The sequence below is a fragment of the Anomaloglossus baeobatrachus genome, unplaced genomic scaffold (assembly GCF_048569485.1).
Source record: "Anomaloglossus baeobatrachus isolate aAnoBae1 unplaced genomic scaffold, aAnoBae1.hap1 Scaffold_362, whole genome shotgun sequence".
NCBI classification, from domain to species: domain Eukaryota; kingdom Metazoa; phylum Chordata; class Amphibia; order Anura; family Aromobatidae; genus Anomaloglossus; species Anomaloglossus baeobatrachus.
This window is the reverse complement of record NW_027442973.1, coordinates 85,788-110,047: the sequence shown is the minus strand read 5'-3', so window position 1 is coordinate 110,047 and position 24,260 is coordinate 85,788. Positions and strand designations below refer to the sequence as shown.

Here is a 24,260-nt window from a genome sequence, read left to right as displayed (position 1 = left end):
TGTGCGATCTGCATTTAAACGAAATTTGACCGGTGCAAAAGTATGGGCACCACAACATAAAAGTGACATTAATATTTTGTAGATCCTCCTTTTGCAGAAATAACAGCCTCTAGTGGCTTCCTGTAGCTTTTAATGAGTTCCTGGATCCTGGATGAAGGTAGATTTGACCATTCCGGTTTACAAAACAATTCCAGTTCAGTTAAGTTTGATGGTCGCTGAGCATGGACCGCCGCTTCACATTATCCCACAGATGTTCAATGATATTCAGGTCTGGGGACTGGGATGGCCATTCCAGAACATTGTAATTGTTCCTCTGCATGAATGCCTGAGTAGATTTGGAGCGGTGTTTTGGATCATTGTCTTGCTGAAATATCCATCCCCTGCGTAACTTCAACTTCGTCACTGATTCTTGCACATTATTGTCAAGAATCTGCTGATACTGAGTTGAATCCATGCGACCCTCAACTTTAACAAGATTCCTGGTGCCGGCATTGGCCACACAGCCCCAAAGCATGATGGAACCTCCACCAAATTTTACTGTGGGTAGCAAGTGCTTTTCTTGGAATGCCGTGTTTTTTTGCCTACATGCATAACGCCTTTTTGTATGACCAAACAACTCAATCTTTGTTTCATCAGTCTACAGGACCTTCGTCCAAAATGTTACTGGCTTGTCCAAATGTGCTTTTGCATACCTCAGGCAACTCTGTTTGTGGCGTGCTTGCAGAAACGACTTCTTTCGCATCACTCTCCCATACAGCTTCTCCTTGTGCAAAGTGCGCTGTAGACCAAATGTTTGGACACAGCTTCTCATCTCTAGAATAACTGTTAAGAGGAGACTTTGTGCAGCAGGCCTTCATGGTAAAATAGCTGCTAGGAAACCACTGCTAAGGACAGGCAACAAGCAGAAGAGACTTGGTTGGGCTAAAGAACACAAGGAATGGACATTAGACCAGTGGAAATCTGTGTTTGGTCTGATGAGTCCAAATTTCAGATCTTTGGATCCAACCACGTCTTTGTAGAAAAGGTGATCGGATGGACTCCACATGGCTGGTTCCCACCGTGAAGCATGGAGGAGGAGGAGGTGTGATGGTGTGGGGATGCTTTGCTGGTAACACTGTTGGGGATTTATTCAAGATTGAAGGCATACTGAACCAGCATGGCTACCACAGCATCTTGCAGAAGCATGCTATTCCATCCTGTTTGCGATTAGTTGAACCATCATTTATTTTTCAACAGGACAATGACCCCAAACACACGTCCAGGCTGTGTAAGGGCTATTTGACTAAGAAGGAGAGTGATGGGGTGCTACGCCAGATAACCTGGCCTCCACAGTCACCAGACCTGAAACCAATCGAGATGGTTTGGGGTGAGCTGGACCGCAGAGTGAAGGCAAAAAGGTGAACAAGTGCTAAGCATCTCTGGGAACTCCTTCAAAACTGTTGGAAGACCATTTGGGTTACTACCTCTTGAAGCTCATCAAGAGAATGCCAAGAGTGTGCAAAGTAGTAATGAAAGCAAAAGGTGGCTACTTTGAAGAACCTAGAATATAAGACATATTTTCAGTTGTTTCACACTTTAAAGGGGTGGTTCACCCATTTTTTTTATTTTCTCTAGGAGTTACACTTACTATTATCGGCGTTTTCTGCATTGGCTTCTATTTCCAATTCTGGCACTGAGCGGCGCTATCATGCACGCTCAGTGCCTGTCACATGACCCCCTGGAGCTGTGGCCGCCAGTATCCTCTTACGTCCCGACAAGTTCCGGGCTCTAAAACTTGACAGGTACGTCAGAGGAGGCTGGAGCCACTCAGATTTAGTGACAGGGCTGTGGGCGGTGACTACCGCACGTCACAGCCCAGCATCGAGGGGAGGATCCGGAGGACGTCAGTATGGAGCGCTGAAGACGGCTGAGCGTCGGGCAGATGGTGAGGCACGGGGCGCCAGGGTGGAGTACAGGGAGGGGGGTTCTTCAGCTGAAATCCCCCCCTGTCACGTAAGTATCTGATCACACTCTCCACCCGCCCGCTCTGCTGCGATGTCAGGAGAGCGGGCGGTGTCGGGCTGTGTGATCATGTGCTCCTCCAAGCAGCACTACAGGATGCAGCAAGACACTGACAGGCTGGTCCCATGCAGCACCGCATGTGTTAGAGCAGCGCATGTCACCGCTCTGCCACCTGTCCTGCTGCATGAGACCAACTGTCTGCACTCTGTCACCTGCACCACAAGTCACAGAGTGGAGACAGTTGGTAACAGAGCACCTCTCTCCCCCCTCTTTTCTTTCCCCACTCTCTTCTCTCCACCCCTCTCTTCTCTCCCCCCACTCTCTCCCCCCCCACTCTCTTCCCCCACCCCTCTTTTCTCTCCCTCCCCTCTTCACTGCCCCCCTCTTATCCCTCTCTCCTCTCCCCCCTCTTTTCCCTCCCTCTCTCTTTTCCCTCTCTCTCTTTTCCCTCTCTCTCTATTTTCCCTCTCTCTCTCTTTTTTCCCTCTCTCTCTCTCTTTTCCCTCTCTCTCTCTCTTTTCCCTCTCTCTCTCTTTTTTCCCTCTCTCTCTCTTTTCCCTCTCTCTCTCCTGGCATGGTCAGTACAGAAATCTCTAGATCGTGGAAGAGTGAGAGGGAGTAATAAACATGGAGTCCCTACTGTGTCTGTGTATTTATTTCTAATAAAGTATTTTTCGCTGTGTGATGTCTTTTTTTTTTTAACCCTTTATTGGAGATTCTTAATGGCCAGGTCAAACTTGGCCTGACATTAAGAATCTAGGGCTTTATACCAGCTGGTAAAACATAGCTGGTATTAACCCCTTATTACCCAGCGTGCCACCTGCCACCAGGGCCACTGGAAGAGTTGGATACAGCGCCAGAAGATGGCGCTTCTATGAAAGCGCCATTTTCGGGGGCGGCTGTGGACTGCAATTCGCAGCGGGGGGCCCAGAAAGCTTGGGCCAACCTGTGCTGCGGATTCCAATCCCCAGCTGCCTAGTTGTGCCTGGCTGAACACAAAAAAATGAGCGAAGGCCACGCCATTTTTTTTTAAAATTACTTCATGAAATAATTTAAAAAAAATGGGCTTCCCTATATTTTTGGTTCCCAGCCGGGTACAAATAGGCAGCTGGGGGTTGGGGGCAGCCCGTAGCTGCCTGCTGTACCTGGCTAGCGCACAAAAAAAAAAAGCCCACGTCATTTTTTTAAAAAAGTTTTTAGGCAAAAACCTTTATAAAAAAAAAAAAAAAAAAAAAAAAAAGGCCTCCCTGGATTTCCATTGCCAGTGAAGGTAACACCAAGCAGTGGGGGTTAGCAGCCAGTAGCTGCTTGGGTTATCCTTAGCAGTAGAAAATGCAGCGGGAGCCCACACTTCATTTTTTTACCCCTAACCCTAGGGTTAGGGTTATGTGATTGGTTTTTTTATTATTATTTTTAATGAATTTTTTAAAAAAAAAAAAAAAATTCGACACGGGCTTCGCCCATCGAGCACCAGAGCATTTTGCTGCTCATTCATCCCTACTCCTGACCACAGCGCCAGCAGAACAAGTAATCAGATGACTCCAATGTCGGCCGATTACTTGTTCTGTGTCCCCCTGCATCCATCGCAGCGTATACGGGCTGTGAGGTCACCTGAGTTCAGTCCAGCACTGGAGTCAACTGATCTGAACTCAGCTGAACTCCAGCCTGCACACGCTGCGATGGATGCAGGAGGACACAGAACAAGTAAGGTCTAAGCCACACGGTGAGAAAAACAGTGCAAGTGGAGTGCGATAAAACATTGCATTCCATTCGGACCAATATTAGCCTGTGTGTCAGCGCACATGAGCAATTATTTTCTCAGCCCTAATTGGACCGAGAAAATAATCGCAGCATGCTGCAATTGTAATGCAAGACTCTTTCTCTTTTACCCATTCTAGTGTATGGGGTGAGAGAAAAATCGCACTGCGCTTGCGGTACATCGGTGTACCGTAAGCGAAGAGCGAGAATCGCAATAGCCGACTACGGAGGAGAGAGGGAGAGAAATCCCCTCCCACCCCTCCTCAGTGCTGGCCCGCCCCTCTTGAGTGCCGGACCTCCCCCCGCAGCTGAGCGTACCATAGTCAATGTCCCAGTCAATGAAGAACAGAATGTTCTCTATTGGCTGGGAGAGCCGTGCAGTGACCTGAACCAACATCAATAGGTCAGCCCAGGTCACTGCAGGGCATGATGAGTGCTGCTGTCAGGAGGTTAGTGAGGTACATTACCTGAGATGATCGCTGCACTCCTGACAGCAGCGCTGTCACTGAGTTCAATGACCGCCGCCTTCACAAACCAAGTATCACGAGCGGCCCGTAATGTCACCACTAGTCACAGTCTCGGGTCGACAGCGAGAGGTGATGTGACAAGCGGTGGGCAAAGAAGGCAGTGACGACCGCTGACGTCAGGAGTGCAGGACTTCATCACCGCAGGTAATGAACTTACTAACCTCCTGACGGTAGCGCTTGTCATCCCCGCGGCTGCTGACACTGCAGTGCGGGCAGCTGCTGACACTGCTGTGCGGGCAGCCGCGGGGCTGGGGCGGAACACAGACTGCATGGGCACCCGACGGAAGTCACACGGAAGTGCTTCCGTGTTGCTTCCGGGAATTTTGCGGACCCATTGACTTGTATTGAGTCACGGTTCGTTATTACGGAACAGAATAGGACATGTTCCATAATAACGGAGCGGACATACAGCATCCGATGTGGTTTTTTTTGTGTAGGATCGGATGCACATGAAAGTGCTACCGTGTGCCATCCGATCCTACACAAAAGACATTGAAAAGATGGTCCTGTCCGTGGGTCCGCAAAAGAACAGGAACTGACCAGGACAAACGGAACGGTCATGTGAATGAGCCCACCTGCAGCTATTGCAGCGTGTGCGGGCTGGGAGATCAGGAGTCAACTGACTCCAGCGCCGGCCGATAAATTCTGTGTCCCGCTGCAGAAGGATCCAGTAAAATAACGGTTGCATGCGCTGCCCATTTAATCCACAGGATCCGGTCATATGCGGTTTGCGGTTTTTTGCCTACAGGCAAAAAAAACGCTGATGTGAAACTAGCCTGCAAAATGCATGCCACACGGATGATATGGACGACACACAGACTAGGCAAGAGGGAAAAAAGCAATCTCATGACCCCTTCACTTTTTTTTTCCCCAATTATTTTTTTCACATGTTGCGCCGGCTAATAATCATAATTTCTGTACACACACACACACACACACGCACACACACGCGCACACACAGACTATGAACTATATGAGAACAAGCAGAAGATGGCCGCTTTCTTCCCCTGGTTGTGCAGAGCTGGCAGCTTCTGCTGTCTCTGTGTGATTTCTCTCAGTGCACCCACACTGGGAAGAGGCAGGGAGGAGACTTTGAGTGGAGAGGAGAGTGGGTGTGTTGGACACAGTGGGTGTTTTAGATACCGCCCTAGAGCCACAAAGAATTATGGGAGTTGTAGGAACTGAACCTAGGAAGTCAGAAGAGAGATTAACCCCATCAGAGCTGGAGCCAGCAATGAGCATGTGCTGCTAGAGCACGATAAAAGGTAATATTGCTGAAAAAACATAATAGATGTGTTGAGAGGCACATATTAGCAAGATTTATCAGAAAAAAAATCAGTTTTGGTAACTGGACAACCTCTTTAAAGTATTTAATTCCATATGTTTTAATTCATAGATTTGATGACTTCAATGTGAATCTACAATTTTTAGAGTCATGAAAACAAAGAAAACTCTTTGAATGAGGTGTGTCCAAACTATTGGTCTGTATATATATATACATATACATTGTACACAATATATAGTTGTATAAAGATAAATAATTTACGCACCCACCCGTCTGCCTGACAATAAAAATACAGGGAAGCCCATTATTTTTTATTTTTTAATTATTTAAAAATATAATAAAAAAAAATGTGTGGGCTCCCGCTGTATTTTGATAGCCAGTCAGGTAGAGCCAGGCAGTTGGGGGCTGGGATTCCCCTGCAAATGGCGCATTGTTTCTTAGCGCCATTTCCAGGTGCTTTACCTGGCTCATCCAGTGGCCCTGATGGCGGTGTTACACTGGGTAACAATTGGGTTAATACCAGCTTTGTATTCTCAGATGGTACTAAGCCCGAAATTTATGGTGTCACGCCAAATTAGACATGGCCACCATGAATTTCTAGTAAACAGTAAAAAAAATACAAGACAGAGAAAAAATTTATTAGAAATAAAACAAAAAAAACATTTAGAGACTCCATCTTTATAATAAAAAAATCCTTAGTCCGACGTAATCCACAGGTAGAGCATTGTCAGCTTCATCACTCTGTACAGACACAGTCTAAACACAGAGAGAAGCAGAGAGCATTGTCAGCTCTGCTACATCGCTCTGAATAGAACAAGAAGCAGGCTGACAGTGAGGGGATGATTGCACTGGCGTCTTGTATGGGCATCATCCCGCACGGACTGATCTCAGGACAGGAGCGCATCAGCTGCATAGAAACACATGCAGCCGACCCGCTGCTGTCTGGAGATTGAGCGCCGTGATACGACACTCGCACAGTGACAGTCAAAGTTCAATCGAGTTTATGAGCCATGGACTCGGGTGAACCCTGACATCACCGCGAACACAGCTGAAAACAGCCGATGACTGCCGAGTGACGAACAGTGCAGTGAATACCCTCGGAAGTTAAGAGGACCTTTGAAAACGTCATAGTCATGTGACCAGTAAGTATGATCATAAAGTTTTTTATTTTAATAATGTGCTTTCTTTTTACAGCCCCTGGACCCGATCTGGACCGATTTGTAACACGAGCTTTCCAGGAAAGCTCGTGATCGATATCATGCACACGATCACTATGTGATCGGTATGATCCCCGATCTTTACAAATTGGGATCTCCCATCCCTATTTAAGAGTTACATCTTCGTTAATTTGAATCTCCCATTACTAGCACCAGTTCTCTGGAATGTGCTACAGTAAATAATCTGATTGATTGTCACAATGTGACTGCAGGATAATGAGGGACAGAAGGCTACTATACTGTCCCTCACGCTAGGGGACCCTAAACTGTTCCTAATCTCTTGATTACCCCTGAATATGGAGATGCCAGAGTCCCGTGCCTTACTATTCTCGTGACCAGATCTAATCTGTTATCCCCCGGGGAAGGAAGAGACAGGAATATGATGGAAACAAATATTAACACAGAGAGACAGGACACATTGCAAACTCACAGAAATAAACAGTGAGAGACTATAGAGAAAAGCAAGAGCAGAAAGGCAGCAACAAAAAGACAACAAGAGTTAAAACCACAACAGCTCACAGCAATAATACAAAACAACCACCCGTAAGTCTGGATCTCAACACCTCACCAGACCAACAGCTGGCATTAATGAAATAGTCCAGCCAGCATATACAGAAGGGAAGTGATAGATACTTTCTCCTCTACAGCATGTGATCAAAGACATTAACAAGCAACCCAGCAGAGAATAACTCTTGCTAGCCTGTCCAAGCCTGTAGTTTAAAGCCTGCGTCTCCCTGCGCTGCTCACAGACATAACAGCAGTTAACATGCAGAGTACCAGAATCTATAATTTCCACAGATCCTGACGCCGTCATGACAGTTGGCAAAACCTGCAAAAATCTCCTTATAACATTGATCCACAACATAGACAATTTCAAAGAATATTTTTTCAAAGACGAACATAAAATAGTTAGACAGATGCCGGATATTTAACGGGATTGTCCGGGACTATAACGTTGATGGCCTAACCTTAGGCTTTGTAACCAAAGCAGGTAGCAGGGTCTTGTAGTCTGTGCAGATAAACATTAGGGCTCAAATTAATCAAGATCGGCAATGGACACTGACAAATGACATCAGGGACTGGAGTGAGATTTCTGGCATAGGGAACCCTGCAGTTTGATATGAATTAGAGAAGCGGTGGCATCACACCCTTGTTCTGGCCAAGCTCTGCCCATTTGGCAAAGCTGGTTAAAATTGGCGTAAACACACACACACACACACACACCAGCCTTTGGTCACGTGACGTTATATCAAAAAGGTCCTTAAGCAGTCCTATAATTGGCATATAAACACTGGGGCCGCTAGGAGAATTGGAGCCCTGTGAAATTGTCCAGTTTGCTCTCCCTTTCCCCTAATGCCAGTCCTGCATGCCAGCCTGTGTCCTGTTAAGTTCATTTAGACTCCTGCAATTAAGAGACCTTTGGTTACATCATGTCACATGACTTTGAAGCCATCAAAGGTCCTTAAAAAAATCAACCTCAGAATACAACTGATGGGGACCGTAAGAGAGTGGATTTCGACTCTCCCAACGCTGGCCCTGACTGTAACTACCACTTATTTTTGGAGTAGGGCTTATGATTCAAGTATTCTCTAAAAATCCCATAAAATCATGCTAGGTCGTATCTTCTGGGAAACAGGGTATTCATGAACCCTCTGCAGGTCTTTGAGTTGCCTTCATAACGACATAAAGAAGGCACTAGAAGCAAACAGCAGAAGAAGCAGAAGCAAAGAAAATACAGCTAAAAAAAAAACACAGCAGAAAACCTAAAAATGTAAACACAAAATTAGTGCAGAAAGTACATGAGTAGATATCTCTTACTGGATAGAGCTGGAGGAAACACATCCTGAGGAACATCGGGATCTTCTTGTTTACAGTTCTGTGGGAGAAGAGGACGGGGACATCTCTCTGGTGTTGTCCTCTTACTGGATAGAACTGGAGGAGACACATACAGGGACTGAATTCATTCCTTACATACAGATAATTATAGGCCGTGTGTATTTAGTCCTGTCTATTACCTGGTGATGTGAGGGGCTGGGGAACCTCCATCATGACGTCCTTGTACAGATCTTTGTGTCCTTCTAAATACTCCCACTCCTCCATGGAGAAATAGACGGTGACGTCCTGACATCTTATAGGAACCTGACACATACAATGATACCGTCACCCCCAATCCCGTCATAGCGTTACTGTATAATGTCCCAGCATTCCCAGCAGTGTCACCTCTCCAGTCAGCAGCTCAATCATCTTGTAGGTGAGTTCTAGGATCTTCTGGTCATTGATGTCCTCATGTATCGGGGAGTGAGGTGGAGGCCCCGTGATTGGGCTCAGGGGTCTTCCCCATCCCTCAGACACAGGGGTCTGACAGCGCTCACTAGAGGTCTTCTTCACTACTGTGTAATCCTGGTTATGAAGAGACACAGTAATAAATCTCACTCCAGACATTTCCAGAGTCCTCACCTCTCCAGTTCTGTCCATCTGTTATTTCCATAGATAAGAATGATGTAATGTGACGTCATCAGAATCTCTCACCTCTCCAGTAAGCCGGAAGAGGATCTCTAGGGTGAGGTGTAATATCCTCTCCGCCATCTTGTTACTGTCTCTATCCATCCTTGATGGGGCAATCAGGAGAATTCTCTTATATAGATCTCCACTGAGAGGATCCGATATTGTAGGGACCTGAATGGGGAGAAGATGACGATGGAACATCATAAAGAATCCGCTGTAATAATACAATTACTGGAGATAACCATTCACTAGATAGGGATAATTGCCGCGCTGCCATGAGGAGTCCAGACTAACTCTGCTGCCTTATTACAGTGAATGGATCCTTTGGGGGTTTCATCTGAATCATGTCATTTGAAGAATTACATGTAAGCCTGACATGCTAATAGGTTTAGGAGAAGGGTGTAGCCTCACTGCGCCCTGAACCAGGCTTACCCGGAGGGGCATGATTAAGTGCCTACCCAGTCATCACCAGAGCCTCTGAGGTTGGACTTTGCTGACCGTAGGCACCAGGTACCAATACAGGGCAGTCCCTGGTTGTTGTGTTCCACCAAGAGGCTGAGCGGTGTATCATGAGAAAGATGGGGTGGGAACCACTGCCTCTAGGGAAGAACAGGCAGGATAAACCCTGTCACTTACTCTGAGCAACCCTGAGCTCCCCGATGTCCCAAGACAGGTTCTTTTCCCTTGTGCGGCAATCACGTGTCTATCCTTGTCTTACCCTAATCACAACCGTGTCTAGTGCACAGGGCAGGAGGAACACTAGTCCTGCTTTATAATAATGACACAAAAGGAAAACGACAGAGAAAGGAAAAAGAAACTGCATTCCCAAACAACAAGTGGTAAAAAAGGGGGATGGAAAGAGAAATGAATAAAAAGGGAGATGATCAATAGGAAGATGTGGCGCCCCAGGACCTGGTCGCCACAACAGCATTGCCCTCCCAAAAGGGTTAATGCTGAGCCTGGAGGTAATTGGGAGATCTATTGGCCAGTAAGTTAACACTCAACACAGTTCTCCCTCCGGCCAGCAGGGGGAGCTCTGAACCTGGAACTTCAGGGAGCATTCCTTAAGTCTGGCTGGAAGGAGGAAGTGTTGGTTAGTCGGGAGACAGGAGTGAAAGAGTGCAGACGCAGAGTAGTGCTGCCTTGTAAACTGGAGCCTAGAGCTGGGATAGCTTGGCCCAGTGAAGCAAGGGGAGCAGAGAGGCACAGCAGGGACTCGGACATCGGAGTCTGTAGTTGCCAGGGCATAAAATCCATCCCTGGTGGCTGAATCCGGAGGGCAGGAGAGCTGTAAGCCCCCTGGCCCAGAAGCAATCTGAAGGTACAGCTGCATCCCTAGGGCCTGGTGTGGACTCCAGCAGAGAAGCACCAGAGAGGGCCTGCGCAGTCTACCACACAGAAGAGGGGACGAACAACAAGTCCCAGCAGCAAGAGGGCAATTGCGAACCCAAAGTGCAGTGTCCTAAAACAGCAGAGAAAGATTAAGGAGTAGGCCTCATACTCAACTGGCCAAAGATCACCCCAGGCACTTCCAGGCCGGCCGGACCATCTTTATCATCTGTGACGGTCTCCCTGGACTAAGTTTCTGCCGAGTAAAAGAGGAGAAGGTAAAGAGACTACTGTTTGTGCCTGTTTCTTTCATTGCTGGTCGGCCCTGCACCGTGTTAGTCACGCAGCACCATAGACTTCCACAAGCACCAACTGTGCCCCGGGCATTGCTCCACCTGTGGGGAGCAGTACCACCATTGCTGCTATAACATCATCCCGGTGGCCTCACACAGCAGCGGCGGCTTAATAGCCGCATACCACAGGTGGCGTCACGAACACAAACATTAAAGTCATCAGCCACATATTCAACTGACACCCACCAGGGCCACGGAGCCGGGCCCAGCCACCACTGACTACCACCGGACTAGTCCGGCCCGGCACCGGGTGTCCCATAGCCCTGGGGTGGGCGAGTCAACTTTTGGCGCTGTGAACAGGATTTCGTGCCCGGTCACACCGGGTACTGTGCGCCTGAAGAACTGTGTAAAAGACTGTGTACTGGTTGTAAATTGCCGCCGCCATTAGCCGCGCCGAGCGCAGGAAGAAGGGGGGCGTGCCTGACAAAGAGCGCGAAGGGAGCGCGCCATCAGAGCAGAGCGCTGTTAACCCCGCGCGACCCGGAAGAAAATTTGAAAAGTGAACGGAGCCTGGTAAGGTTCACTAAGGGGGAGGAAGATGTCCGACTCTGAGGGAGAGCAGGTGGCTGCCATCGCCCAGGCCGCCGCAGCACCGGCCGAAGTAGTCCCAGTCGCCGTCGCCCCAGCCCCCACTATAGCGCCGGTAATGCCGATCACCATGCCGTACATACCAGGAGCAGAATGGCTGCCGCAGTACTCCGGGGAGTCCCATACCTTGAGTGACTTCAGAGAAAGCCTGCACAGCTTGTTCCGGGTGTATCCTCTGACTGAGAGCCAGAAGGTGGGCATATTAATGGGACAGCTAGCCGGCGCAGCCCAGCGTGAAGCGAAGTCCTGGCCTGATACAGATAAAGGGACAGCAGCCCAGATACTGGCCAAACTAAAGAGCACTTTTGACACCCGCACCGCAGCAGAGATAAAGATGAGATTCTTTGGGTGCAAGCAACGGGCCACAGACAGCATAAGGGACTATGCCTTAAACTTGCAGGAGGCCCTGAAAGCAGTTAAACAGGTGGACCCAGAGAGTGTACGTGAAGAAGACAAACTCCTAACTGAGCAGTTCATAGAGGGGCTCCTGTCAGATGCCCACAGGACCCAGCTGCGTATCATGGTCCTGCAGAACCCTGCTCTGGACTTTGCAAAGTTTAAGGACCAGGCCATCAGGGTACTGAGAGAATCTACACCGAATGACCCAGTACCCCTCCGGCCTCTTGCTATCACGTACCCCGGGGTGGTGCCTGCAACACGAGCCACTGCAGGGGCTGAGGCGCAGTCCCTGGATAAGGATCCCATGGCAGAGCTCAGACAGCAGTTCCAGGAGCTGACCAAGACTGTGGCTGCCCTTGCCAAGACCGTGCAGTCTCTACAAATGACCCCCTCGCCTGCAAAAATCGAGTTGGCCTCCAGCCCAGATGACGTCCCATGGATGCGACAGAGGAGGATTCCGCCGACCCGAGGCAGAGACACAGACCGGTATGATTCAACAGGACAACCGATCTGCCGCCACTGCAACCAGGCGGGCCACATTGCACGACGCTGTCCTTTAAACGGGCTGAGCCTGGGGCCAGGAGCCAACCCCCAGGTGTGAGGAAGCCCGGCTCAAACCCCAGCCGCAGCAAGTATGTGGGAGGACGACCGGTCCTTCCCATTGTGCTGGATGGGATCCCTTTGAATGCCCTCCTGGATACGGGGTCCCAGGTAACAACCATCCCCCACAAACTGTACAAAAGATATTGGGCTGATTCAGACATTGACCATGGCCCAGATGATGATTTAACGATTGTGGCCAGTAATGGTCAGCCCTTACCTCAAATTGGGTACAAAGAAGTAACTATTAAAGTGGGGCGGGTGGAATTGCCATGTCAGGGGATGATAATTGTAGATATTGATCGCAAAGAATCTGACCCACTGCTAACCCTTGGTACAAATGTGATAGAAAATTGTATTGCCGAAGTGATAATTTTGTTGCAACAGGCGTCTGAAACTGCCAGCTCCGGGCAGCAGCGTGTCCTACAGAGGGAGATCAGAGCCCTGATGAGGAGGCAGCAAGTAGAGCTGGCCGGAGGAGAAATTGGCAGTGTGAGGGTAAGTGACCCCCTCCCCATTGTAATACCCCCAAGAAGTGAAATGTTGATATGGTGTCGGGCAGCAATAGGCCTCAAGGGTCAGGATTACCATGCCTTGGTAGAACCAGTGTATTCAGACAGTAGGCCTGGAGTCCTGATAGCCAGAGGGGTAGCGGACGTCCGCAAGGGGAGAGTGCCCGTCCGTGTCCTGAATTGTGGGGAGGAGGAGGCCAAATTGCCCCGGTACGCCACTGTAGCAAAACTGTACACTGTCAGTAACAATACCATTAAAGCAGTGGAACCCTTGATCCCGTCCGACCAGGCGGAAGACAATGGCTCCAAGGGGCAGCCGGAAGACTGGTGCCAAAAATTACATGTAGGCACCGACTCCACCCCCTCGCACCAAAAGCATGGGGTTTACCGGGTGGTACAGGAGTACGAGCGGGTCTTCAGCAAACACCCCCTAGATTTTGGGCAGGTGAAAGGGGTTAAACATCAAATCCCCACGGGTGATCATCATCCCATTAAAGAGAGATACCGCCCTGTACCCCCCGCACAGTATCAGTGTGCCAAGGAAATGTTATGGGAAATGAAGGAGGCTGGGGTTATCAGAGATAGTTGTAGCCCCTGGGCAGCTCCACTAGTGCTCGTAAAGAAAAAAGATGGTACAATGAGAATGTGTGTAGATTACAGGCAAATTAACCGCATTACACATAAAGATGCTTATCCACTGCCCAGAATAGAGGAGTCACTAACAGCCTTAAAGTCAGCTAACTATTTCTCCACCTTGGATCTCACCAGTGGGTATTGGCAGGTTCCCGTGGCAGAGGCAGACAAAGAGAAGACTGCATTCACGACACCAATGGGTCTCTGTGAGTTCAACTGTATGCCATTCGGGCTCTGCAACGCCCCAGGGACATTCCAAAGGTTGATGGAGTGCTGCTTGGGCCATCACAACTTTGAAACCGTGCTGTTGTACCTGGATGACGTAATAGTCTACTCCAAGACTTATGAGGACCACCTGAAGCACTTAGCAGAAGTGTTTGAATCCTTGTCGAAATATGGCCTGAAGATCAAGCCGTCCAAATGTCACCTCTTGAAGCCAAAGGTACAGTACCTGGGTCATGTGGTCAGCGCAGAAGGTGTGGCACCTGATCCGGAGAAAGTCACTGTAATCAAGGACTGGCCAAGACCCACCACAGTGAAGGAGGTGCGGCAGTTCCTTGGACTGGTGGGCTACTACCGAAGGTTCATTGATGGTTTCACCAAGATAGCAGCGCCCCTTCAAGATCTCCTGGTGGGCCAGCCAAAGCAGGCTAAGAAGCAGAGCCCTCCATTTGAATGGAGCAGCCAACTGGAAACATCCTTTGTCCGGCTGAAAGGGGCTCTCACGGGAGAAGAAATTCTGGCCTACCCTGACTACAGCCAACCGTTTGTACTGTATACAGACGCCAGCAACGTGGGACTGGGAGCAGTTCTGTCCCAGGTACAGGGAGGCAGAGAGAGGGTGATAGCGTACGCCAGTAGGAAGCTTCGGCCCACAGAAAGGAATCCAGAAAACTACAGTTCCTTCAAGCTGGAGTTCCTCGCTATTGTTTGGGCAGTGACTGAACGCTTCAAGCACTATCTGGCATCGGCCAAGTTCACCATCTTCACGGACAACAATCCGTTGACACACCTGGCAACAGCCAAGTTAGGTGCGATGGAACAGCGATGGATGGCCCGGCTGTCTAACTTTGACTTTACCATCAAGTATCGGGCTGGCAAGAAGAATAACAATGCTGATGCGCTGTCCAGAATGCCTCACTTGCCCGAGTCTGGAGAAGACATGGATGAACTCGAAGAGATAGAGTTACCGGCTTTCCATCACCAAGGTGTGTCCCAGTGTGAGCATGCTGTAGGAGTGAAGCGCTCAAGCCAGCACGGGGTCTCGGTCAACCCCTTACTCCACCATAATTGGGAAGAAACACAGAACGGTGACCCGGCCGTGCGATTGGTCAAAGAGAAGCTAGCGCAAGCTGAGACCCATCTTGGCCCAGACGCTCCAGAGGAAGCCCAGCAGCTGTGGAAGGAGAGGGGACGACTGTTCACCTACCAAGGCAAGCTCTGCAAGAGATATGTCAACTATCGAACAAATGAACTTGTCTGGCAGATAGTGGTTCCGCAGAGAGATGCTCCAATGGTCCTAGCAGCATATCATGATAACGCAGGACACTTCGGGTGGAAGAAGTTGGAAGCCCTACTCCGTGATCGGTTCTATTGGGTGCACATGAGAAAGATGATCGAGAAGTGGTGCCGAGACTGTGGCCCGTGTAACCTGAGGCGGAAAGACGATGCCAGCCAAAGGTCTCCCCTACAGCCAATTGTCACAAAGCAGCCCCTGGAGTTGGTGGCCCTGGACCACGTGAAGTTAACACCAAGCCGGTCAGGCTATGTGTACGCCCTCACCATTGTGGACCATTACTCTCGTTTCCTGGTAGTAGTGCCTGTGAAGGACCAGACAGCCAGGACAGCAGCTAGAGCGTTCCAGGCATCCTTTTGTCGACCTCACGGCTATCCGGAAAGGGTACTGACTGACCAGGGTCCTGCATTCGAGGCTGAAGTGTTCCAAGAGTTCTGTAACATGTACGGTTGTAAGAAAATCCGAACCACACCGTACCACCCCCAAACCAATGGACTGTGCGAGAAAATGAACCATGTGGTTATTGATATGCTGAAGACCCTACCGCTGGAGGAAAGGAACCAATGGCCAGAAAAGTTGCCAGATCTGGTAGACCTGTACAACCACATCCCAGTGAATTCGACCAACTGCAGCCCCGCTTACCTGATGCGAGCCAGACCAGGCAAGTTGCCTGTAGACTTTGAGATGGGGACTGTGTCGCCTGAGGCGGTTCAAGAAATAGAGGATTGGGATACAGAACGGCAGCAGCGGTACCGTAAGGTCCAGGAGTGCGTAGAGAGGAGCCTGTCTCAAGCAAGAACGAGGCAAGAACAGCATTACAATCAAACAGCCCCAGCAACTCCCTTAGCACCTGGAGAACAAGTCCTCAAGAAGAAGCGGAAGACGCATAAATTGGATGATCAGTGGGAAAACGAGCCCTACACCATTATCCCCTCCAACTTTGACAATAGTAAGGTATGCCTCATAAGCAAAGATGAAGGCAAGACCTATCAAGCAATTTCCCGAGACCGCCTGAAAGCGTGCCCTGAACGGTGCAGAATCCAAAGAGAAATGGAAGGAGTACAAGGAAGTCCCCAAAGTCAAGAGAAAGGAGGGGAGATGATTCAAACCATCCTTGGAAAGTTCCCCAAAACTTGGACCCGAATAAACAATGCCATAGTGGTACCAGTTTTGACGTTTCCGCAGTTGGTCGAGCCAGAAACAGAAAAGGTTCCGGATCCACCTAAAGAATCGTCCGCTCCGGCACGAGATGACACACCAGCAGTGGAGCAGGAGGATCAACCCCCTGTCAGTGGTGAACCTGTCATACCCTTGGCGACTCCTAGATCACAAAGGCAACCATCACGCTTACCTATGGGGGTTAGGCCCACCTGTAGTGCTGAGATAGAAGACGCACCACGTAGTCAGGGGCAAACACCAGAGCTACGTAGGTCCCAGCGCAGCACTCGGGGACAACCCCCTCTAAGGTATAGGGAGTCAACTGTATAAGGGAAAGAGTACTTATTAGGATGTAAATAGTTATGCAAAATGTATGCCATGTTGTGTACAAAATGTTTTCTTTTTCTTTGATTGCGAAAATGGACAATTGGGCCACTGGACTATGGGTGGCCAACACCTAAATTGTTCATAGTTAGCACCAGTGTGCTCAACACCCCTGAAGAAAAACCCGTCCGGCGTGCATAGAGTGGGGTCATCAATGCTCTGACGCACGCCCAGAGCCTACGTTGGGGGTTTGAACGCGGCGGGTCCCCCATGGAGCAGTGTAATGGACACCCGGCAGGGAGCCACACTGGACTCTTATAGTAATGTTTAAGGTTGTAACGTTAAAGTAATTGCGCCTCCCATAATGGGATGAAATGTTCTAACATGTCATGTTTGTCTCTACAGTCCGGGAGTACTGAATTTAACTAAGGGGGAGTGTGGCGCCCCAGGACCTGGTCGCCACAACAGCATTGCCCTCCCAAAAGGGTTAATGCTGAGCCTGGAGGTAATTGGGAGATCTATTGGCCAGTAAGTTAACACTCAACACAGTTCTCCCTCCGGCCAGCAGGGGGAGCTCTGAACCTGGAACTTCAGGGAGCATTCCTTAAGTCTGGCTGGAAGGAGGAAGTGTTGGTTAGTCGGGAGACAGGAGTGAAAGAGTGCAGACGCAGAGTAGTGCTGCCTTGTAAACTGGAGCCTAGAGCTGGGATAGCTTGGCCCAGTGAAGCAAGGGGAGCAGAGAGGCACAGCAGGGACTCGGACATCGGAGTCTGTAGTTGCCAGGGCATAAAATCCATCCCTGGTGGCTGAATCCGGAGGGCAGGAGAGCTGTAAGCCCCCTGGCCCAGAAGCAATCTGAAGGTACAGCTGCATCCCTAGGGCCTGGTGTGGACTCCAGCAGAGAAGCACCAGAGAGGGCCTGCGCAGTCTACCACACAGAAGAGGGGACGAACAACAAGTCCCAGCAGCAAGAGGGCAATTGCGAACCCAAAGTGCAGTGTCCTAAAACAGCAGAGAAAGATTAAGGAGTAGGCCTCATACTCAACTGGCCAAAGATCACCCCAGGCACTTCCAGGCCGGCCGGACCATCTTTATCATCTGTGACGGTCTCCCTGGACTAAGTTTCTGCCGAGTAAAAGAGGAGAAGGTAAAGAGACTACTGTTTGTGCCTGTTTCTTTCATTGCTGGTCGGCCCTGCACCGTGTTAGTCACGCAGCACCATAGACTTCCACAAGCACCAACTGTGCCCCGGGCATTGCTCCACCTGTGGGGAGCAGTACCACCATTGCTGCTATAACATCATCCCGGTGGCCTCACACAGCAGCGGCGGCTTAATAGCCGCATACCACAGGTGGCGTCACGAACACAAACATTAAAGTCATCAGCCACATATTCAACTGACACCCACCAGGGCCACGGAGCCGGGCCCAGCCACCACTGACTACCACCGGACTAGTCCGGCCCGGCACCGGGTGTCCCATAGCCCTGGGGTGGGCGAGTCAAAGACACCAAAGAAAACTTCCAGGCAGCAATCTCTAGGATCAAATTCAAAACAATTTCTCCTCCCATGGCTCTCACCTCCATGCCAGGACCATGGAAAAGCAAGTTATCACTGGCAACTACTGAGGTAAAGTGGTGAGAACTTATAACGGGGGAGTGCAGAAATCAGAACAGCTCAGACAACTCAGGATTAGTGTTGAGTGGACCCGGACTATAAACGTCCAGATCCGCACGGTTTCAGCTCAATCCGCAGGCCGGACCCGGGCGTGGACGTGGGATTCCGGGCGCACGATCCGGAATCGGCAATTAATAAAAATGAAAAAAAAAAAACAATAAATAAATGAGCGTTTCATACTTACCGAGACTCGGTGTCATGGAGGCACATTGCTTCCGGGTCCGCTTTCACTTCCTGTGCTGTGCACCCAATCACACAGCTTTCGGTGTTTTCCCCGCCCACTGGCCATCCTCTCAGCTGTGATTGGTTGCAGGCTGACGCGCCCCCCAGCCTGTGACAGACAGCTCTTCCGCGGTCATCATTCCTGCTTCTCAGGGAAGTAATTCATCTTTTCTCCCTGTTATACTATATTATATAGAATATGATTGGAGCAACCTTTTCTATTTTGCAGTAATTTGCAGGGGTGTCTGTATCCCATTTTTCTTTCAGCTCCTGGGGTATAATGGGGAGATTATCTGAGCCCCTTGTGATATGACTCTAGGTGACTGTAATATACTTTTGGGGTATACCACCCTGTAACATATGTGGTTGTAAATAACTCTTATGGATCACTACCTTGCATAAAGATAATTTATTAGGAATAGAAGTCTATACGTCTTGTACAGTGCTAGTATCATGAATAGGAATTCCTGGTTATAGATCAGTAAATTGATACCTTCTTGATCTAAGGAAAACAATACAGGGAGGAGTATTACCATTTGGGAACTCCTATATATTGTACTGTGCAAGCACCACTATAGGGCTTTCCATCCCATCCCTATATCAGGGTCAGGGAGAGGGAGAGCCGACGTGGAACGGGGGCGCCCGGTAACTTATGGTGTCATACCCTCCGTTGTTAGGTAGGGATACACTACCCTTATAGGGCTATATTAGTTTCCCTTCCCTTTTCTAAAGTGAGTGTGTATATAAAACTTCTTGGTTATTTACAAGGATAACGTGATCCATTCTCATTTATATGTTTGTGTGTCTGTTTGTGGGTACATTTTAATGAATATTAATAAAAATTGTACATTTTAAAATAGGGTTGAGATTACATGTTAACCCCTGCTATTACCCCGACTGGCACCGCATCACGACTCCGGGAAGAGCCGGTATTGCACACCGGTATTGTCACATCTAATAGATGCGGCAATACCGGGCGGCTGCGGGCTGAAGATATACCAGCCCCCAGCTGGCGTTATCATGGCTGGGGATGAAAACTGGGGGGAACCGCACGTCGTTTTTTTTTTAAATTATTTATTTTAAAAAAAAAGAAAGCGTTTTTTTTCTATGCCACAGTCACACTTGTGAGGAACTACCGCGAGTCTGACATCGCAGAACAGCTGCAAACGTCTGACAGGAGCGTGCATGTGTTTCTAGGTACATGCACGCTCATGTTCAGACAGCAGCAGGCTGAGATTATGCCAGCCCCCAGTAGGTGTTATCATGGCTGGGGATAAAAAAAAAAAAAAAAAAAAAATACTGCCAGCAGGTGGAAATTTGGTGCTGAAAGCTGGTGCAGACGATTTCAGCACCAAATGTGCACCTCCTGGCAAAAAAACACAGCAAAAATCGTGGAAAAATAACCGCAGCAAAAACTGCGGCAAAAAAAATTGGGGCAAAACACCGGGTTTTTTCCCAGGAGGTGTAGATTGGATGCAGGAATATGGTGTAAAAATCTCAGCATCCGATTTGCATCCCTTGGCCCCCAAAAATAAAAAAAATAAATAAATTCTGCCAGCAGGTGGAAATTTGGAAATTTGGTGCTGAAAGCTGGTGCAGACGATTTCAGCACAAAATGTGCACCTCCTGGCAAAAAAATTGCGGCAAAAATCACGGAAAAATAACCGCGGCAAAACAATTCCGCCAAAACACAGTGTTTTTTTGCCAGGAGGTGTAGATTGGATGCAGGAATATGGTATAAAAATTTCGGCACAAAATCTGCATCTCTTGGCTAAAAAAACTGCGATTTTTCTGCTAGGAGATGCAGGTCTGTCAACTCAGTGACCTCCACCTGAGGTCAGGTTACCTGCGATCACAGATCAAGGACCGTGGGAATCTCCAGCTGTGACCGCAAATGACCTGATTGACGTCAGTGCTCAATGCACAGCTCATTCATTCTCTGGAGCTCACAGAGAGCGGTCAGTCGTGCCGCTCTCTGTGATATTCAGATGTAGCAGAGCTGAAACGGCGTGGGACTTCTGTGGATTACGTCGGAGCTGCTGGGTGTTTGGGCTTAATAAAGTGGTGAAGCAGGGGATGTTTGTATTTTATTCCAAATAAAGGATTGTTCTCTGTGTCTGTGTTTATTTACTGTCACTTACAGGTTTGTGTCATGAAGGTATCTGATAGACGCCTGTGCCATCACACAAAGCTAGGGTTTAGTAGCAGACGTGCGCCGCTATTAACCCCTGCTATTACCCAGACTGGCACCGCATCACAACTGCGGGAAGAGGTAGTAGCGCACACCGGTATGGTCACATCCAATAGATGCGGCAATACCGAGCGGCTGCGGGCTGAGGATATAACAGCCCCCAACCGGCGTTAATTGACTGAGGAAGAAAATAGGAGGAACCGCACGTCGTTTTTTTTTGTTTTTTTTTTTACTTTCACCGGAATCACACATGCGAGGGCCTCACGTGAGTCTGCCATGGCAGCACCCGGCAAAGCCTCGCACGTGTGACTCTGGGCACTGTAGTCACAGCACAGATACAGCGCGACAGCTGGGGCTGCAGCCGAGCGCTATAACTGTGCTGCCGAGTGTTTACCACCGTGAACTGAACTGACCGACAGTGCACTGCTTTCCCCGCCCACCGGCCGACCTGGCGCCTGTGATTGGTTGCAGTTAGCTGACACGCTGCCACTCAGGGTGGGGGCGCGTCTAGCTGCAACCAACACGCGCCGGTGGGCAGGGAAAACAATGAATATTGAATTGTCGGCTTCGGAAGGTAACAGCGTGACCCGAAAGGAGTGTGCCGCAATGACAGCGCCTCGGTGAGTATGCGGTGCTGGCTCCTAGCCCCTCCACAAACGTTTTTAACCTCTGGATTCCGGTCCCCATTGACTTACATGGGCACCGGATTCCGGAGCGGATCAGACTCTTTAAATCTGGCAGTGATCCGCCGGTACCGGATTATTGGCCGTCCGATAAACTCTACTCAGGATGGTAAGCCAAGAAAGACACAAGGGTCTGCTTAACCCTAGCAGCGCCAGCACAAGGATAGTCTGCACAGCTACGTGGAAGGCAAAGCAGATCCAACTAGTGCTGGCGTGTGCTGTGACCTTCTGACCCATGAGATAGGAGCGACCTCTCTCTCTGATACATCAGGGTTTTGACACCATGTTAAGTGTTCAGTGTAGAGAACGGGATAAATGTGATCCAAAAGGCACAGACAGATGGAGAAGTCCCATCTATGATCAGCTCTAATCCTGCCATCTCCACCGCTCTCATTACACAGGTATAAAACATATAATACTGGAGGATAAAACAAGACTGAGCACAAGACCATCACAGCCGTCTACACATCATAGGGAGATTTCATGGCCCCTTCTCTCCATCTACCTGATGATCCTGAGGAACATCTGTATCTTCTTGTTTACAGTCCTGTGGGAGAAGAGGACGGGGACATCTCTCTGGTGTTGTCCTCTTACTGGATAGACCTGGAGGAGACACATACAGGGACTGAATTCATTCCTTACATACAGATAATTATAGGCCGTGTGTATTTAGTCCTGACTATTACCTGGTGATGTGAGGGGCTGGGGAACCTCCACCATGACGTCCTTGTACAGATCTTTGTGTCCTTCTAAATACTCCCACTCCTCCCTGGAGAAATAGACGGTGACGTCCTGACACCTTATAGGAACCTGACACATACAATGATACCGTCACCCCCGATCCCTTCATAGCGTTACTGTATAATGTCCCAGCATTCCCAGCAGTGTCACCTCTCCAGTCAGCAGCTCAATCATCTTGTAGGTGAGTTCTAGGATCTTCTGGTCATTGATGTCCTCATGTATCTGGGGGTGAGGTGGAGGCCCCGTGATTGGGCTCAGGGGTCTTCCCCATCCCTCAGACACAGGGGCCTGACAGCGCTCACTAGAGGTCTTCTTCACTACTGTGTAATCCTGGTTATGGAGAGACACAGTAATAAATCTCACTCCAGACATTTCCAGAGTCCTCACCTCTCCAGTTCTGTCCATCTGTTATTCCCATAGATAAGAATGATGTAATGTGACGTCATCAGAATCTCTCACCTCTCCAGTAAGCCGGAAGAGGATCTCTAGGGTGAGGTGTAATATCCTCTCCACCATCTTGTCCCTGTCCATATCCATCCTTCACGGGGTAATCAGGAGAATTCTCTTCTATAGAAGATCTCCACTGAGAGTATCCGATATTATAAGGACCTGAATGGGAAGGAGATGAGCCGATATGTAAAATTAATGGAGATAAGGGAGGTGAGCAGGGCTGTATTTGGCCTTCATGCTGCCCTAGGCACTTTAAGTGGTCGCGCCCCTTATTGACAATGTAAACTGAGCTTTCACACACGACATCTGTTTAAGGTAGATCTACTTTGTAAAACACTTGAAAAAGTATCAATGAGAAACGAAGGGCACTAACCCCCCCCCCCCCCAATGGGGATCACCACAGGCACATCAAAACATAGCATGAGTATAAAATATTCCCACCACACCGTCCCCACTTATATACTGTGACTGTCACACTGCCCCTAATAAACTACACACTACCCTCCCTTATAAATTATATCCACCAGACCTTCCTCGATTATGAAATATGATCTGCACATTGTCCTCACATCATGCTGCCCCCTCCTCACAATGTCCCATGCATGCTTCCCCGTCCTTACAATGTCCCATGCATGCTGCCCCCTCCTCACAATGTCCCATGCATGCTGCCCCCTCCTCACAATGTCCCATGCATGCTTCCCACTCCTCAGTGTCCCATGCATGCTGCCCCTCTCCATGAGCTCCTAATGCTGCCTTCCTCTTTTCCATAATGACATCTCCATGCTGCCCCACTCATCATACTAAGACCACCACACTAGCGCTTATGCTGAGACACACACATACACACACACACACACACACACACTACCCCACTCTTGATATTGACTCCCCGACATTGTTCCACTCCATACTGAGCCCACACATGCTGCCCCTTCTCCATAATGAGCTCCCAATGCTGCCCCCCTCTTATTCTGAGTCCTTACACTCCCCCCCATCGATATTGTCATTGCTCTATCCCTCAACCCTTGTCCTCTGTCTCTAGCATTGGCCCCTCTCTTCCATTCCCACAGCAGCAGCCTCTCTCCCCCCGCCTCCAGCAGCAGCCTCTCCCCCAGCATCAGCCTCTCTCCCCCCAGCCTCCCTCAGCATCAGCCTCCCTGCTCCAGCTTACCCCAGCATCAGCCTCTCTCCTCCCATCCTCCCCCAGCATGAGCCTCCTCCAGCATCAGCCTCTCTCCTCCCAGCCTCCCCCAGCATGAGCCTCCTCCAGCATCAGCCTCTCTCCTCCCAGCCTCCCCCAGCATCAGCCTCCCTGCTCCCAGCTTCCCCCCAGCATCAGCCTCCCTCCTCCCAGCCTCCCCCAGCATCAGCCTCCCTCCTCCCAGCCCCCCCTCCACCAAGCCTCCCCCAGCATCAGCCTCCCAGAGCATCAGCCTCCCTCCTCCCCCTCCCAGCCTCCCCCAGCATCAGCCTCTCTCCTCCCAGCCTCCCCCAGCATCAGCCTCCCTGCTCCCAGCTTCCCCCAGTATCAGCCTCCCTCCTCCCAGCCTCCCCCAGCATCAGCCTCCCTCTTCCCAGCCTCCCCCAGCGTCA

The 24,260-nt window shown here is 49.6% G+C and overlaps 1 protein-coding gene across 1 annotated transcript in view; it reads right to left on the bottom strand.

Annotated features, from left to right (window-relative positions):
• Positions 1 to 22,825, bottom strand: part of LOC142273421 (uncharacterized) — a 31,464-nt gene extending 8,639 nt beyond the window's left edge. Inside the window, 8 exon segments of the mRNA XM_075332531.1 lie at positions 8,607 to 8,720; positions 8,804 to 8,927; positions 9,009 to 9,188; positions 9,318 to 9,464; positions 21,982 to 22,079; positions 22,163 to 22,286; positions 22,368 to 22,547; positions 22,677 to 22,825. Coding sequence (XP_075188646.1) covers positions 8,607 to 8,720; positions 8,804 to 8,927; positions 9,009 to 9,188; positions 9,318 to 9,464; positions 21,982 to 22,079; positions 22,163 to 22,286; positions 22,368 to 22,547; positions 22,677 to 22,754 — 1,045 coding nt within the window. The 5' untranslated portion in view covers positions 22,755 to 22,825.
• Positions 22,826 to 24,260: the final 1,435 nt, after the last annotated feature.